The following is a 17,687-nucleotide window of genomic DNA, read 5'->3' as shown; positions in this document are numbered from 1 at the left end:
GGGGACAAAAAAAAAAAACTAAGAACAAAGGGAAGGAACTACACAAAGAACATATCAAGAACCCACACTCTGAAGTCTGATATCTAATTTTCCCAGAGTCTCTGAATTTGGCTTCATAAGCAGATTTTCTGGCTTTGCAAAGACTCACTGGCAACCTACTAACCCTTAAAGCCCAGTTATGTCACATTTCAAACACTGACACTTAATTGTAGTCTTGCTACTGATCAGAATACCCCTGATTTCCTTTGTGCTTGGTCCAGATCTCATTGAGGGTGACTCAATACTCATTTGAAAATACTTTCTGAAGAAAAATTGAAAACTTCCAACTAATAATACCAGCAAACAAAATGCACAGGAGGGAAATTTTTCAATATTACTATAGCAACAATACTCAGAATCTACAAACTATTCAGGAAAGCCATATATTCTACATATTAAATGTTATTCATCCCTAGTAATTGGGATGAAAATGTACTCATACTTCAGAAACTGCACAATCTTTTATGTCCTAACTGTATATCATTTACTATCCTTCTCTAAATTTCATTCATCTTGGGTTTTAAATTCCTACAGCTAAAATTAGAAGGAAAAAAAAAAGCTGGGGGAGGTTATTCCAAGTTTTTTCTCCAGGAAATCCTTTTGGGGCGGGGGGGGGGTGCGTGGTCCAGGAATCGAACCCAAGTCTCCTGTATGAAAGGAGAGCATTCTACCACCAAACCACCTGGGGAAATCCTATTTTAATATTAATTCTTAAATCATTCAAGGGCATCTACAATTTTTTAAAAACCTGTCTCCTTAAGACTTGAAATTTTCTTCAAATAAACCTCATTTCCTCTTTATCTGAAACCTGCTCCTAAAATTTTCTTGGAGCCTGCTGGTACTGAAGAAGAGAAAGAAGTGGGAAAGTAATGCTGGGTTTTGTTTTGTTTTGCTTTCTGTCCTTTTATTTGAAAAGGACATTAACATGAAAAACTGGGAAATTCACAACTATTATTTTCATCAAATAAAAGCCCCAAATTCAATAAAGCAAAGCTTAAACCATAACAGAAAATGTGGGTGGATGGAGCCATAATGTAGGCTGCCCCAAACGGAAAAACACTAGTGAACAAAAATTTTTTTTTAAATTTTTTTATTAATCAAAAAAAAGAAAAGAAATTAACACAACATTTAGAAATCATTCCATTCTACAAATGCACTCAGTAATTCTTAGTATCATCACATAGATGTATGATCATCATTTCTTAGTACATTTGCATCGATTTAGGAAAAGAACTAGCAAAACAGCAGAAAAAGATATAGAATGTTAATATAGAGAAGAGAATTAAAACAATAATACTAATAATATATATATATATATATAAAGGAAAAAGAAAAAAAACAAAAACAAAAGATACAAACACACAAACAAACAAACAAAAAACCATATTTCAGGTGCAGCTTCATTCAGTGTTCCAACCTAGTTACATTACACTTAGGTATTATTGTGCTGTCCATTTTTGAGTTTTTGTATCTAGTCCTGTTGCACAGTCTGTATCCCTTCAGCTCCAATTACCCATTATCTTACCCTGTTTCTAACTCCTGCTGGTCTCTGTTACCAATGATATATTCCAAGCTGATTCTCGAATGTCGGTTCACATCAGTGGGACCTTACAGTATTTGTCCTTTAGTTTTGGGCTAGACTCACTCAGCATAATGTTCTCTAGGTCCATCCATGTTATTACATGCTTCATAAGTTTAGTCTGTCTTAAAGCTGCATAATATTCCATCGTAGGTATATGCCACAGTTTGTTTAGCCACTCGTCTGTTGATGAACATTTTGGCTGTTTCCATCTCTTTGCAATTGTAGATAATGCTGCTATAAACACTGATGTGCAAATGTCCGTCTGTGTCTTTGCCCTTAAGTCCCTTGAGTAGATACCTAGCAGTGGTATTGCTGGGTCGTAATCCATTCTGCCATTCTATGTCTTTTGATTGGGAAATTCAGTCCATTAACTTTTAGTATTATTACTGTTTGGGTAATATTTTCCTCTACCATTTTGGCTTTTGTATTATATATATCATATCTGATTTTCCTTCTTTCTACACTTTACTCCATACCTCTCTCTTCTGTCTTTTCGTATCTGACTCTAGTGCTCCCTTTAGTATTTCTTGCAGAGCTGGTCTCTTGGTCACAAATTCTCTCAGTGACTTTTTCTCTATAAATGTTTTAATTTCTCCTTCATTTTTGAAGGACAATTTTGCTGGATATAGGAGTCTTGGTTGGCAGTTTTTCTCTTTTAGTATTTTAAATATATCATCCCACTGTCTTCTAGCTTCCATGGTTTCTGCTGAGAAATCTACACATAGTCTTATTGGGTTTCCCTTGTATGTGACAGATTGTTTTTCTCTTGCTGCTTTCAAGATCTTCTCTTTCTCTTTGACCTCTGACATTCTAACTAGTAAGTGTCTTGGAGAACGCCTATTTGGGTCTATTCTCTTTGGGGTGCGCTGCACTTCTTGGATCTGCAAATTTAGGTCTTTCATAAGAGTTGGGAAATTTTCAGTGATAATTTCTTCCATTAGTTTTTCTCCTCCTTTTCCCTTCTCTTCTCCTTCTGGGACACCCACAACACGTATATTTGTGCGCTTCATATTGTCATTCAGTTCCCTGATCCCCTGCTCAAGTTTTTCCATTCTTTTCCCTATAGTTTCTGTTTCTTTTTGGAATTCAGATGTTCCATCCTCCAGTTCACTAATTGTAGCTTCTGTCTCTTTAGATCTACCGTTGTAGGTATCCATTGTTTTTTCCATTTTTTCTTCTTTGTCCTTCACTCCCATAAGTTCTGTGATTTGTTTTTTCAGATTTTCTATTTCTTCTTTTTGTTCAGCCCATGTCTTCTTCATGTCCTCCCTCAATTTATTGATTTGGTTTTTGAAGAGTTTTTCCATTTCTGTTCGTATATTCAGCATTATTTGTCTCAGCTCCTGTATCTCATTTGAACTATTGGTTTGTTCCTTTGACTGGGCCATATCTTCAATTTTCCGAGCGTCATCCATTATTTTCTGCTGGTGTCTGGGCATTTGATCAGATTTCCCTGGGTGTGGGACCCAGCTGGTTGAAAGCTTTTTCTGTGAAATCTCTGGGCTCTGTTTTTCTTTTCCTGCCCAGTAGGTGGCACTCGTGGCGCTCGTCTGTCTGCACGGCAGTCGGCCCGGGAAACCGCGTGTGGAGGCGGGGGTCGCTGGCCGCTGCGGCTTGGGAGAGTGCCGGTCCTAATTGCGCAGCTGGCCCGAAACGCCAAGCGTGACGGGAGGGCCCCGCTATCCAACGTTCCCAGTCAGACCGGGAAGCCACGTGCGTGGAGGGGACCCCAGTCGCCAGCCGCCCCGGCCGGGAAAACGCGCGCCCCTCGGGTATCTCACCGCAGCAGATTCTCCCTGCCCGTTCAGCTGTTCCAGAATGGGGTACGCTGTCTTTTTGGTCTCTGTCGTGACTCCGGGAGCTGTTTCGTATTGTTTCTGTTTCTTTAGTTGCTTTTCTGGAGGAGGAACTAAGACCCGCGCGTCTTACTAAGCCACCATCTTCTCCGGAAGTGAGCAAAAATTTTTAAAGCCAGTAAGAATTTTTTTTCCTTAATCAAACAATTTGCACATGGATACATATAGAAATAATCAAATTATACAGAATTTAAGAGGTAAAAGAGCCTTAAAAATCATGTACAATGATCTTCTCATTGTAATGACTGAAATTCAGGCCCAAAGATGATTAAAGAAGAGAAATAATTAATTCACCAGCTAACTAAGAACCTCTAAAGGACATTTAACTTAAATTAATAATTAAAAAACAATTTATCACATATAAGGAAGCCTAAATAATAAATGCCAATTCCTCAGTTGGAACCTATGGAAGCAAGGAGGTAGTGGGATGACATATTTAAAGTGCAGAGAGCAAAAAATTGCCAGCCAAGATTTCTACATCTAGAAAAACTGTCTTTCAAAATTAAAGGGAGTTTTTAAGACTTTCCCAGAATAACAAAAGCTGAGGGAGTTCATCATCACAAGACTGGCCTATAAGAGATGCTAAAGGGAGTTCTGCAGGTTGAAAGTAAAGGACAATAGAAAACAGATCAAAGTTGAAAGAAAAAATAAAGATCTCCAGTAAAGTCAACATGGGTAAATATAAATACCAGTATCATTGTATTTTTGGTTTACAACTCCACTTTTCACTTCGTAAGTATCTAAAAGGCAAATGCACAAAATGTAATGATAAATCAGTGATTTGAGACTCAATGTATAAATATGTCATTTGTGACAAGAACTACATAAAGGTGGGGGGATGAAGAAATATAGTCTATTTATGCTATTGAAGTTAAGTTGATATCAAAGCAAAAGATATTGCGACAAATTTAGAATGTTATATTTAAACCCCATAGTACCTACAAAGAAAATACTGAAGAATATGCAGGTTCATAGAGAGAGAAAGATTAGAGTACACATTGTCAGGGAAAAAGGGCAGGAGGAGCAGAAGATAACGCATAACAGGTATAGGATTGTGTTTAAAGAAATGAGAAAGTCCTAGTAATGGAAGATGGTGACCATACTGCAATACTGTGAATGTGATTAATCTCACTAAACAGTATTCTTGGGAGCAGTTAAGATGGGGAAGTTTATAGACCTACAATTAGAAAAACAGAAGAAAGCAACTAAACAGACAATGGCAAATAAATGCAACACATGATCCTGGATGGAGTCTACCAAAAGAGGATAAAAGACTCAAAGGAAGTTTATTGGGACATATGAAAAACTTGGAATATAGACTGTAAGCCTTATATCAATGTTAAATTTCTTGAACTTGATAACTGCATTTAGGTGGTTACAAAGTGAATATCCTTGTTAGAAAACGTTCATAGCAATATAAAGTATTCAAGGAGCATGATACATAGAATATATTTCAAATGTTCAGAAAAAGGTTTGATAGACAAACGAATAGACAGAACAATGCAGCAAAATATTAAAACTGGTCGATTTGGGTATCTGGGGTTAGGGGTATACAGGAGTTCTCTGTGAGGGGTTTGTATTATTTTTGTTAACTGTCCTGTAAGTTTGAAAGTATTTCAAAATAAAAAGTTTTAAAAAATTTTTTCAAATGCAAATAGGTATCTTGATAGTATAAGTTACCATCAGGCTGCAGATGGGGAAATTAGGGACAAAGTGAAGAACTAAAATAAGGCCAAAAATGAGAAGGAAAAAGCAAGTCTCATTTTATCTTACTTTAGATCGTTTACTTTTATGTTTTTCTTCCCACCAAAAAGTTTTAAGAAAATTACTGATTAAATTCAAAAAACTAAAATTCCTAAACATTCTAATTAAAAGTAAAGCTGGGAGAGGGAATAGGGAGTTGTGGGTAGTCTGGAGCTCTTATATACCCATTCTTAGTGGGTACAAATCTATTGTGGGTGGGAGCTTTTGATTAGGTTGTTTCAAATGAGATGTGACCCACCCAATTCAAGGTGGGTCTTAATCCTTTACTAGAGTCTCTTACAAGAGGATGAAAAAGAAACACCCAGAGTGAGTTTACAAAGAAAACCCCTAGAGGAACTATGAGAGGACATACAGATACTCCAAGAGAAAGCCCCTCGAATCAGAGGTTGAAAGCAATGGAACCCAGGAGCAAAGGACTAGCAGATGCTGGCCATGTGACAGCTTCCCATGTGACAGAGGTGTCCCAGATGTCAGCAGCCTTTCTTCAGTGTCCAGGTATCATCCTGTTGATGCCTTAATTTGGACATTTCTATGGCCTAAGAATTGTAAATTGTAAGTTAATAAATCCCCACTGTAATAGCCAACCTATTTCTGGTATATTGCATTCCAGCAGCTTTCGCAAACCGAAATTGGAGTTAAGGCTTAAACTATACAGAGTTTCTAAGTGGGATGACAGAAAAGTTTTGGTAATGGATGATGATGATGGTAGCACAATACTGTGAACATAATTATTAACAGCACTGAATTATATATATGAATGTGGTTAAAAGGGGAAATATTAGGTTGTATGTATGCTACTAGAATAAATTTTTTTTTTAAATTTAAGGAACTACAAAAAAAATGTAAAGCTGAGAGAAAAGACAGCAAAAGTGGCTAAAGAAAATACAAAATAAAACAAGAAAACCTACCTGTGATACATCATCAAGTTGGGGTTTTCCATAAAGGCTAGAGATACTCTCTGCCCGCATAAGATATTCTGCTGTTTTTCTCTTCACAGCTTCTCGACGGGTAGGGCTTGACTCTCCTAAAAGAGCAAATTAAAATGTGAACATGTGAGAAATAAATTTTCTTTCACCCAATCTGAAGACTAATTGCCTTTTACTCAATTCACTGCTTGTTCACATTTCTGAAAGAAAAGAGACTTTCAAAATTGAAACAAACATCAAAGTCATTAATATCAGTGAGGTCTAAATAATATCCGTGAATTTCATGTACCCAAATGCTGGTCACCTGTTTAAATATGTACTGAGAAGCTGAGATATTTTATAGGAGAAATCAAATATATAAGAAATGTAACATAAAAAACTCTGAATAGAAAACAAAAGACTATCCATAGTCCAGATGGTATACAGCTCTGCTTATTATTAGCCTTCCAACTCAACATTTAGAACTAAATGCAATAAATGCTTGTTTATTAAGAGTTTTGATATGGATATGATACGCTGTGGGCTATGTAAAACTACTACTAAACTTCAATGCAACTAAGAAAAGGACTTGATTTAGGGTAAACTCGAATCACTCTAATTGATTTTCATAAGCTTCGTGGTTTTTTTCACAACAAGAAATTATTTGTGACTCCCTTACAACTGAAAACAAGAATGTGATTGAAATCCCTGCACCACACAGTTAATGAAAGTGAACAAGTCATTTATCCTATGTGGGTCTCGTTTTTCTCAATTTCTAAAGTGTTCTAAAGTTCTTCCAAAGAACTCCTCAAAACCTTAAGGAAGAGTGGTAAATTCCATGGGGTACTGGGCTCTCTCCTCCACAGGGCAGGACAATTCTATGCTTTTATCCATTTTATATGCCTGTCTATTACACATCAGATTTCATTTGAAGAAAAGGTCCCATAGATAAAAATCAAAATGTTTAAGAACCACTGTAATATATGATCTTTATGGTTCTTTTCATAAAATTTAATCTATACTATTTATAAGGTCATTTTTATCAAAGCACTAATGCACAGGGTTTTTACTGCTTTTTAATTAGTCCTATGCATCTTCTGAATAAAGTTAACCAAAAAGGAAAGTATCCTGGATTTCATTCCAGCAACCCTGGTTATCTGAACTTGACTTTGCTCACTAGCATGTGCCCTACCATAATTCATATAAACTCTCTGAACTTCCACATTCCCTAAAATGGAAATATATATCTGAAATGCTTGTGGTGATTAGAGACAAGGTGCATAAAAGGTGCTATACCATTAAGCCAGTAAAATACAAAGCACTAAATTGTAGAGTTTTTCAGCTTTGGTTTTTCTCTCAAACCAAATTCTACAAAATGTTTCCTGGCTTGCTGAATTGAAGTGAACTGTATTATTAGTAAAAGCAGATATCTGTCCCAAATAAGCTACTAGGAGAAAAATCTCTTCTTATTTCTGCCTAGAATAGTATTCTAGTTTACTAACTGCGGGAATGCAACATACCAGAGATGGATTGGCTTTTAATGAAAGGGGATTTATTTTGTTAGTTCTTCAGAGGAAAGGCAGCTAACTTTCATCTGAGGTTCTTTCTTACGTGGGGAGGCATAGGGTGATCTCTACTGGCCTTCTCTCCAGGCCTTCTCTCCAGGCCTCTGGGTTCCAACAACTTTCCCCAGGGTAATTCCTTTCTGCATTTCCAAAGGCCTGGGCTGAGCTGCGAGTGCTGAGATTAGGTATGCTGAGCTGCCTGGGCTGTGCTGTATAGAGCTCTCTTATTTAAGCTTCCAGCCAATTAAATCAAACATCATTCACTGCAGTAGCCAGGCCTCCTAGCTGAATGCAGATGTAATCAGCGACAGATGAGCTTCACATGCCATTGGCTCATGTCCACAGCAATAGAACTAGGCACCGTCACCTGGCCAAGTTGACACCTGATTCTAACTACCACAAATAGCATCTTCTCCCTACTTCTGAGAAATGCCCCTTTCTCCTCACCCTCATGCCCCTTCACTTCCTCCTCCACCACCACCAACTGTAAAAAGCAGCTCTTTTGTTACAGAACTCAGCCCCTCTTGCCACCACTTATTAGCCAAGGATGGGCCCCACCTCACAAGCTGGGCCAGTTACAGAAGTCCATTCTCCTGGCCACACTTGGAGAAGGGAGGAACTAGCTCAATGAAAGGGCCAATCAGTCCTCCTCTGTTACTGAAGCTGGAAATGAGAGGATTAGTAACTGCCAGCAGCCACAGTTCCTGCCAATGAGAGAAAAACCCATCTGACAGAAGGAACATGACACGGAGAAAATCAGATGAGAGAAGAAGTCCTAGTTTTACTAGGGTCCCTGATTTCAACCGAACCTATATCCCTACTCAGGTCCCTGATTTCAACCGAACCTATATCCCTACTCTTTCGTGATATGCCAAAGGTAGTTCAAATTTGGATTCCGTCGCTTGCAAACCAAAGAATTCTCACTGGTACAAATCTAAAAGAAAACCTCAAACCAAGTTGAGACTGCAACTTTGCTAAATGGTTTTCCTTTCACAATTTTTACTTCACTGTTCCATCTCTTCTCTGCTTTTGAGTAATTCACAACTATAATTGTTCTTGGTGGAAAATAAATCTCTGTTGCTTTTGAATTCTGAAACAGTCGGTCTTAAACTCTCTAATCAGCTACAACTCCTGCAATCTCAAAATGTGAGGCTGTTTCTGGCCTCTGTCCTTAAAATATACTTAATTTCTAAATCTAAAATTTTAAAGTTTTTTTAAATTCAGTTGCAAATTGGACATAATCTATGCAAATCACCTAACTACAGCACACTTCAAAGGTAAAATGTGCCACATAATAAATATTCAGTATTTCTACATAATACTAGTCCTTTGTTCGGGGGTTCACTGTTTTGTGGACTCTGCTATTTCCATTATCATTAGCTCTTCTCATTTCATGATATGTTTGTTATACCCTAACTTTGCCTTTAAATTTTTGATTCATCTAGACTCACTAATAATAGAAACTGTGGCAACTTTAGTTTTGAATGAAGTGTGTTTAAGCTTTAGCAAAACTTCAAAATTTGCCTTATTCAAAAAAAAATTTGCCTCAAAACAATCTGAAATTTTTAAATGCTAAGATTATATAACATCTGATTAGAGCTAGAGCTAAAACCACATTTTATAATCAAATCACTGTTTTTTAAACTTTTGGTTTGTGTGCTGCTTTCTAGGCAGTCTCCATAGTAACAGAGAAACAAAAACCAGAAGGCCTGCAGTTGAAACTGACTCCTGCTGGTGGTGATGGTTCTGCTTCCATGGAAACAAAAAAGAAGTGATGGAAATACCAAAGGCTTTTAAAATGTTACCTTAAATATACATACTGTGATTCCTTCCTTATTAGCCCCTTAAAAGAGGGTCACAAACACTGTTGATCAACCACAATAACCAAGGATGAAAACCACCTTTTGCAGATGTCAACTGGGGAATGCTTTCTGAGGTTTGTGAGTACGTGATTAATCTACAATAGATTTCCAGAACAATTCTAAATGATCTAATTCTTGATAAACGTTACAACAATTTTCTTGTCACTTGTTCTTCGTTTAAAACACACACACACACACACGCATACACATATACAAACATACCACACAAGTGTATACATAGTTTTCACACTAAGTGAAAACTTTTTTTCAAGGAAAACTAGGTATCCTAGTTTGAAAGAGAATAGATAAGAATAGAGGAAAAAATAAACACACATACAGAAGGAAATCAATGGCACAGTTAATTTATCATTGATCTAAGAAAGGATCCTTAGATCAGCCAACGGATGCCTTAATTTTGATGGTTAGGGCCTTAATTAATTGCACTAGGAATTCTATTTAAAGATAAGCCAGCATTTTTAATAAGTTTCTCTACATTTTTGTTAATCATTTCTATAGGAATTTCCACTGGGCTTTGGAATTTAGAAAAAATAGTTAAAAAGATAAAATGTGTCACAGAAATAATATTTACTAGCTTTTATGTCAAGAAATTCCAGTGCACCACAAAAAATGCTTTGTGTGTACTGTGATAACTGGATTTCCTTATTCCACCTTATCAATTTCTGACCAGGAGGGAAGGCGGATATAGGGTGATATAAGGAATGAAAGAATATGGTGTAACTGAGTAGGAATTCCAAAGTTGTCATTGAAATTTTTAGAAACGCTGGATTACCTGCATTTCTCAGGGCACCATGTCTGATTAAACTTAATTTTAGAAGTCACGATGTACAGATAATAGAATCCTGAAATTCTAACTTATTCAAGAAGTTATTGTCATTTGGCACCCTTTCATTCTACACATTACCTCCCTTTTATATGTGAGGAAATAAGGCTCATAGGAGTAAAATAACTTTCTCAGTTTTACAGTTAACATAAAAGCCTGAACCTAAACTAGGTTTTAAGCCACATACTCAGGGTAGTTACTATTATACTAAGCTACCTTTCAATATAAATCAAAGTCAAAGTCACTGAAGTTGAATTTGATTAATCTACTGTTTCTGAGTGAAATAAGAAAAATACAGAGTACAAGACAAGTGAATACAGGTGAGTATAGGAACAAAGATGAAGAGAAAATAAATATAAGAAGTTGAGAAATGAGTTAGGCCAACAACAGAGGAAAAAAGACTGAGAGAAACTGACCCAAGATGACAGACAAACGCCCTGGGAAAAAAAGGAGCTACAAAGAGGCATCGCGCACACTATACGAAATATACCTGATTGTACCACTACACTGTATGTAAAAGACAACAGGTCTTTCCGAAAAAACACTGGTTTCAAACATTCTTGTAACCCAAAGATCTCTTTGGAAAACAAAGGCCTTTTCTCATTTACCTGAAAATGAAACTAAAGAAACCATGGAATTAAAGAAAATCAGTTTCACAATCTACAATGAAAAGCAGTTCCCATTCTGATCGTGTACCTTTAGCCACAAATAAAACAAAATGAAATAATAAAATAAAATGAATATAGCTAACTCCCTCATTTCTTCAACAGCTACGTAAAAGCAATACTGGAAGAAAAACTATTATTAGATTTCTTGAAAGACAATTTGCCTGTATCTGTACTTTACAGAAAAACAATTTTTAAGGTATTTTTTAAGGGTACTTGACTTTGCTTGATATCAACACATATACAGAACTTCATCCCCACATAAGAATTACTTAGCCCCAGGTAATATTCTTATCTCTTCTATTTATCTACTCCACAAGTACTCTCCAACAGGCCCTGTGTCTTCATGCTCTGGGTCAAGCATGTTCGGTTTTCATTCACATTTATTACATTAGAAAGAACATCCAAATCACCCTAAGTTTACTAGAATGAGATTTTATTTATTGTCTTTTTTTTAAAAAATGAATGAGATTTTATTTATTATCTTTTTTTAAAAAAACAACTTTAGGCACATAAAAGAATACTCTCATTTGAGATGGCCTTGGTGATTATAGTACTGATTTTTTATATAAAGTGCCGTGTTTTTTTTTTCAGATATAGCCTACCATTTCTGCCTTATGCCAATTGTTCTAACAAAAGGCAACAGCAATTTATGTTTCTACACATCTACCACAACTCTGGAGCCATCAACCTTCCCCTGTATGACATGAACCAGTCTGAGAATTTGCCTCTCATTTGCATTTAACCAACCTTCTATTAATGTTTTTTTTCAATACCAAGTATAACACGGCCCCTACAAGTTCAAAGAGTCATTAAGGAATAGAAAAAGCAAAAGTCTTAATAATATTCATATTCAGGCACTGCCTTAATTGTGCTTACTTTCAATGTTGTTTAGTAGTTTTTTTTTTTACTATCAATAATGCTGAATGAAAATTAGCCCATCACGAGATCATAGAGTGTTAAATACCTATAGGGACAGAGTTCTCTTATAGTATACAACTCCCTTCAGCTCCTTAACATATGTCTCTTTGGCTTATGATTTGAAAAGGGAGTACCCAAAAGATTAATCATCTACCAAATGTACCCTTCAGAATAAGATTCCCTGGCTGATCTCTTAGGGATAATAAACTCTTGTCCAAAAATAATAAATAATAATAATACCCTAAATTCTCCTTATGTTCTAAAGTCAAATGGCTTCTATAGATTAAGATAAAAAAAATTTAGAGCGAGCTAATGAGTTGTATTGAAGTAAAAAGGAATAAGGAGTCAAAACTAAGAAGTTAAAATTGCCTTACCAGATGGAATTAAAATAAGATGGGGAAAAATTGGAAATGAAATTCCACATAAATTTAGAATCTTTCTTCTCCCATACTGATAAATATGGAAACTCTCCCAACACTCACAAAGGCTTTTGTTCATTCTTTCATTGGCATCTTAAGAGATGTTTCAAATCCATGAAAGAATCCAGATTCAAAAATTTTTTTCCTGCCATCATAATGCTGATCTGTATAATATTTTTCCTTTGAGATGATTTAGGGTGATTAACAGAATTACTGATTATGAGCAGTTTATTCTTTCCAATCTTAGAGATTTCACAGACTACTGTGATGCATCACCTTATGAATTAAATTAATTTGATGTATATCAGAACACTCTACCCAACTTTTTTCAGATTGCTTAAAATGAAGATATGTATCTTCACATTTAAACAATTCAAAACACCCAGCTTATCTATCACATCTAAAGCGAATTTCAGGATAACAAAGAAAATACTCCCCAAAAATCCATTGTCTTTAACTAAGCCACCAGACTGAAAAAGTTCCCACACTACTTACTCTTCAGAAGAGTGACTGAGCATTTAGTATGTTCCAGGCACACTGTCATCTCAGCTTTGTCAAAGGACACTACATACAGGAGACCGTCAATAAAATGTTGTTTAGAAAATGGGTAAATAAATAAATGGATGACTTTCCACTACTATTATATGACCTGATAACAATATCTTCATGCCTAGAGAGGTCCCATTATTTCCTTCTCTATCTTCATGCCCTTCTGTAACTTAAACAATAGTTATATAAAATACATGCCAGAGAGTGTGTAATCACTGTGTTCATCATCTGTGTAGTTGAAGTGAATACAATAGGAAGAACAGAGTATATAAGTGATAACTGGACTAAAAAAAGAATCTACTCTTTTTTTGCATGGGCAAGCACCGGGAAAAAATCTACATTTTAATTTAAATTTATGAAAAAGTATCATAAGAATATCAATGAGGAAATACAACACAGATAGTCTAGGTAATTATAAACCACTGTATAATTAGAATGAAGTCTACAAACTATTTTTTTATCCTTTAACAATTACAATTCTGAAACATATTTCTAAGTACTTTATAAAAGCACAATATGTTTACACAATGATCAGGTTACTTTTCACATGAAACATACTTTGAAACCACTAATGACCTTGATGAGTTTCTGAGAAAAAGCAGATTGATGTTTTCAATACTTCATAAGGAAGAAATAAGCTCAATTTCTGTGTATTCTATACAAGGCTCAAAATTTAAGAGTCTTAGCTCTACGTTATATAAAACAATATAAAAACAAGCAATCACACAAAAAAATTAACTCTTTCTCAAAACACCTAATAATCCTTACCACTGAAATAGAAGTAGTTCTCTATTTAAGAATATTCTGTTTTATTTGGTTTATTTTAAAGTATTCATAAATATCTACCATTCTTCTAATAGAAATAAAGGCTTTTTCAGTGACCACAGGGATTAAACAACCCTCTCATTTTAATGTTTTAAAACTGCATGGCTAAAGATACAAAAATATGGTCATACTGATGACAGAGACCATCTAATAAAAACCCCTTCGAGATTCTCATCCATCTCTCTGTTTTTGCTATAGAGCAGCTGTGCTTCACAGATTTACATGAATGAAAATATTTAGACGAGAAACCACCCACTTAGTTTATTTTCCATATGACTTTCCTGTAATTATTTTGTAAACTGTTCACACAACAATACATAAAAACATCTGCAAAAGCAGGTAATTAATGTGTCAAGCCAAACTAATGCATTTTTTATGGTGTCCATGCTTCGTCAACTGTAATTATAACTCTTTTTTAAGCAAATGATGATGTGTTTGTTGCAATGTGCAAGTGGTTATTTTAGATGCTCTGTTTACTGTTCATACAATCTGAATATAAAACTCCACAGCTACTTTACCCCACATCAGTGCTTTACCTAGCGTTTTGCAGAAACAGAAAAGTGGCTCTCTTTCCCAAGCTATAATTTCCAGTAAACATTTTTGTCATTAAAACATGAAACTATCAACATAAAAGTTGACACCAAAATAGCCAACAATTCAAGAAGCACATGCAGCAAACTACTTATCGAGACTTTCTTCCTTCAGCTGTAACCTTGCTGGAAATAAAACACTTTATAACTTTGGGCTATAGTATGCTAAGCCTCCTGGGTATTAAAAGAAATTTGGAGGTTTCATTGTTGTTTTTAGTAGTAAACTATCCATTCTGCTCTAAACCAACTAAACACAAGTATCTTTTACATGAGACCAGCAAGTGAAGATCAAATCCAAACCCTGCCCAAAATAAATTGTTCCATATTCAATTTATCCTGCCTGAGTTCTGACTACATGAAAAATCATTATTATAATCATTATTATTATTATTAATCAATATTATATACCAATAGTCATTCCCAGATGAACTTTCCTGAAGATCTAAGACATGTGACTTCTAAAGTTTTCTTTCTAGAGCGAACAAAATATAAGATTAAGGAAGAAGACACAACCCTACAATATTTTCCTATGGTCCTTTCTCTCTCATTTTTTTTATTAGTTTTTTATTTATTAGAAGAGTTGTGGGTTTACAGAACAATTATGCATAAAATACAGGATTTCCATATATCACCCTATCACCAACACCTTGCATTGGTATAGAACATTTGCCACTACTAATAATAGCACATTTTTATAATTGTACTATTAATTAAAGTTCATTAATGAACTTAAAGTTCACTGTTCAGTGTAGTTTCACGGATTTTTCTTTTTATTTTATTCTGTTACCCTATATACAATCTTACATTTACCCTTTTAATCATATTCACATTTATATATTTCAGTGCTGTTAATCATTCACAATGTTGTACCACCATCACTGAAATGTTTTGGTCCCTTTTCTTATTAACAAAGGCAATTTTTTAAAATATCTGTAGACACTAATTATAGTGTAAAAAAAAAACAAAGATTCTCAAGGAATGAGGTTTATTGTTTATTTTTGGCAACCCCATTTTTTTTTTTTTAGAAATAATGGAGAATTAGTATTTATGGATTCAAGCTTACTTAACTTTATTTTTTATATAAATCTTTCTAAACTGAGCTAACCTACTGTGCAATCAAACATATTAAAACTAATTTTACCTTGCTTCCTCTGAATATAAACTTCTGCAATGTGCTATGTGTCTATCTATACCTACCTTGAAAGAGTATCAGAAATACCATAACAAATGACATGTTCCCAGACGTCAAACCTCGGTTTTAGGATGAATACTAATTTAGGGGAAGTTGGGGGTTGGGGGCTGAACCAAACAGAACAAGCCTTGGTTTCAAGGGTACTGGAGTAGGAAACACATGACCAAAACAGGAAAAGAGACAAGATGGAGACTTATTTATTAAAGTCAGAACTCAGGGTCAGATTAGCAAAATGTCTCAATACTGAATTCTACTATTTATGGAACTAGAAATATAAATGTAACAAGCATATAATTAGTGCCAGTTCTAATGACTGAATTCTACACATTGTTAAATTTTCAGGTTAGATATATTTATGTCTTTGAGGGATACTGCTATACAAAACAGGAAGCATTATAAACCTATCTGATATTTTCAGAAGTTGTCTTATTGAATACTGGCTCTTTACTACACATTCCTTTAAATTCAAGTTATTCGTCACCTCCCCCAGGAAGCCTTCCCTATGGACCTTTTCCTGCCCCCTGTTTATAAATTTTTATAATTTTCCATTTATAAAAATCTATGGAATTACTCACTCATTCACAAATATTTATGGAGAATTTCCTATGAACCAGACACTGTGCTAGAAGACACAATAATGAACAAGAAAATGCTAGTCTTCAAGGACACTAAAGGTAAATGAAGAGATATTCAATAGTAAATGATCGCATCACAAATAATCATTTCATTATAAATGAAATGGAATGGAAATTAAATGGAAATCTATTCTGGTTTGAATAGAGGTAAGGAAAGGTTTCCTTAATTGCCTTTGAAACTGAGGACCAATAAACAAGAAGGATTTATCAATCAAAGAAGCATAATAAAACATTCTAAATAGAATACAGCTTGTGTGAAAATTTTAACATGGGAAGGAACTTGGTGCCTTTCAGGAGGCAAAAGAAGATCACTAGGACAATGAAGAGTAAGTAAGGAGGAATGGTTCAAGATGAGCACAGAGAGGGAGGCAGAAGCAAAATTATGCATAACCTTAAAGGCTTTAATAACTCTGGATTTTATCCTAAAAGTAATGAGTTTTACATAAGAAAGTAGCATGATTAGATTTCATTTTTAAATGATCACTCAGACTGTTGGTAGAGAAAGAATAGCTTGGATGCAAACAAGAGCAGAAGAAAGAAGACCAATTATAAAGCTGGTATAAAAGAGATGCTGAAAGGCGAGACTTCCAGGATGTCAGAGTGAGGACCTCAGCAAAACCTCTTCTCAGATAAAACTGCACAAAATTACCTGGAAATTGACTAGAGATACACAAAAATTGTGAAACATTTGTATAAGACAAAGTGCTGCAATTCAGTAAAAGAAGCAAAGATCTGTAACATTTTAAGACTGAGGTATTCCCACCCATCCCCCAGGACCTTGGGTGGTATATGTGAGGACAAAGTGCCTTCCTGCAGCTGGAGGGAGCTGACCTTATTTGGACATCATGTAAAAGCCTTATGTCAAGGGAATTGTTGAAAACAAAAGCAATCAGAAAACAACAGATATGCCAAACATTTTCTTTTTTTAGTAGGTTGGTATTATAACATTTATTCAAATAAAGCTATGGGTTAATAGAAACAGCAAAGAACCAAAGAATTAAAATGCAAGCTATGTAAAATCCCAACTAAAACCCAAAAGTATTTAATATAGTCACTCATTAGCTAACTAAAAGCCCAAGAAAGACATCCAATATAATAAAGTACTGCAAAACAATTTGCAATTTCAGTTATCAAAAGCATGGATTTTGTATTTTGTATCTTTCTCTCAATCAAGACATACATACATATAAAACAAGATAGAAAATACATTATAAATTTGTAACAATGGCTTAAATACAATATCTTACATGTGTCTCATAGGCAATAAGTTGGTTACAGTACATACATAGCATGAAACTACTAAGGTAATATAGAATAAGACAAAAATACATGTCAGTTGTACACTAACATACAAGCGACATTCCCATTTACCCATTCTAAAAAATCAAATTACAGAATACTGTCAGAAAAAAATTCTTAAAAACTACAAATTTTAATAAGAAATAAATTCAATAAAGAATGATAATATTAAGAACCA

The 17,687-nt window shown here is 34.9% G+C and overlaps 1 protein-coding gene across 5 annotated transcripts in view; it reads right to left on the bottom strand.

Annotated features, from left to right (window-relative positions):
- RPS6KC1 (ribosomal protein S6 kinase C1) overlaps nt 1-17,687 on the bottom strand; it is a 306,592-nt gene that overhangs the window by 117,571 nt on the left and 171,334 nt on the right. For all 5 annotated transcript variants that reach the window (XM_077157789.1, XM_077157793.1, XM_077157790.1 and 2 more), the window contains one exon: nt 6,150-6,265. In XM_077157789.1, coding sequence (XP_077013904.1) covers nt 6,150-6,265 — 116 coding nt within the window. The remainder of the gene's footprint in view (nt 1-6,149; nt 6,266-17,687) is intronic.

The sequence above is a fragment of the Tamandua tetradactyla genome, chromosome 4 (genome assembly GCF_023851605.1).
Source record: "Tamandua tetradactyla isolate mTamTet1 chromosome 4, mTamTet1.pri, whole genome shotgun sequence".
Taxonomy (NCBI): domain Eukaryota; kingdom Metazoa; phylum Chordata; class Mammalia; order Pilosa; family Myrmecophagidae; genus Tamandua; species Tamandua tetradactyla.
The sequence above is the reverse complement of the archived record's forward strand: the minus strand, read 5'-3'. Positions and strand labels throughout refer to the sequence as shown.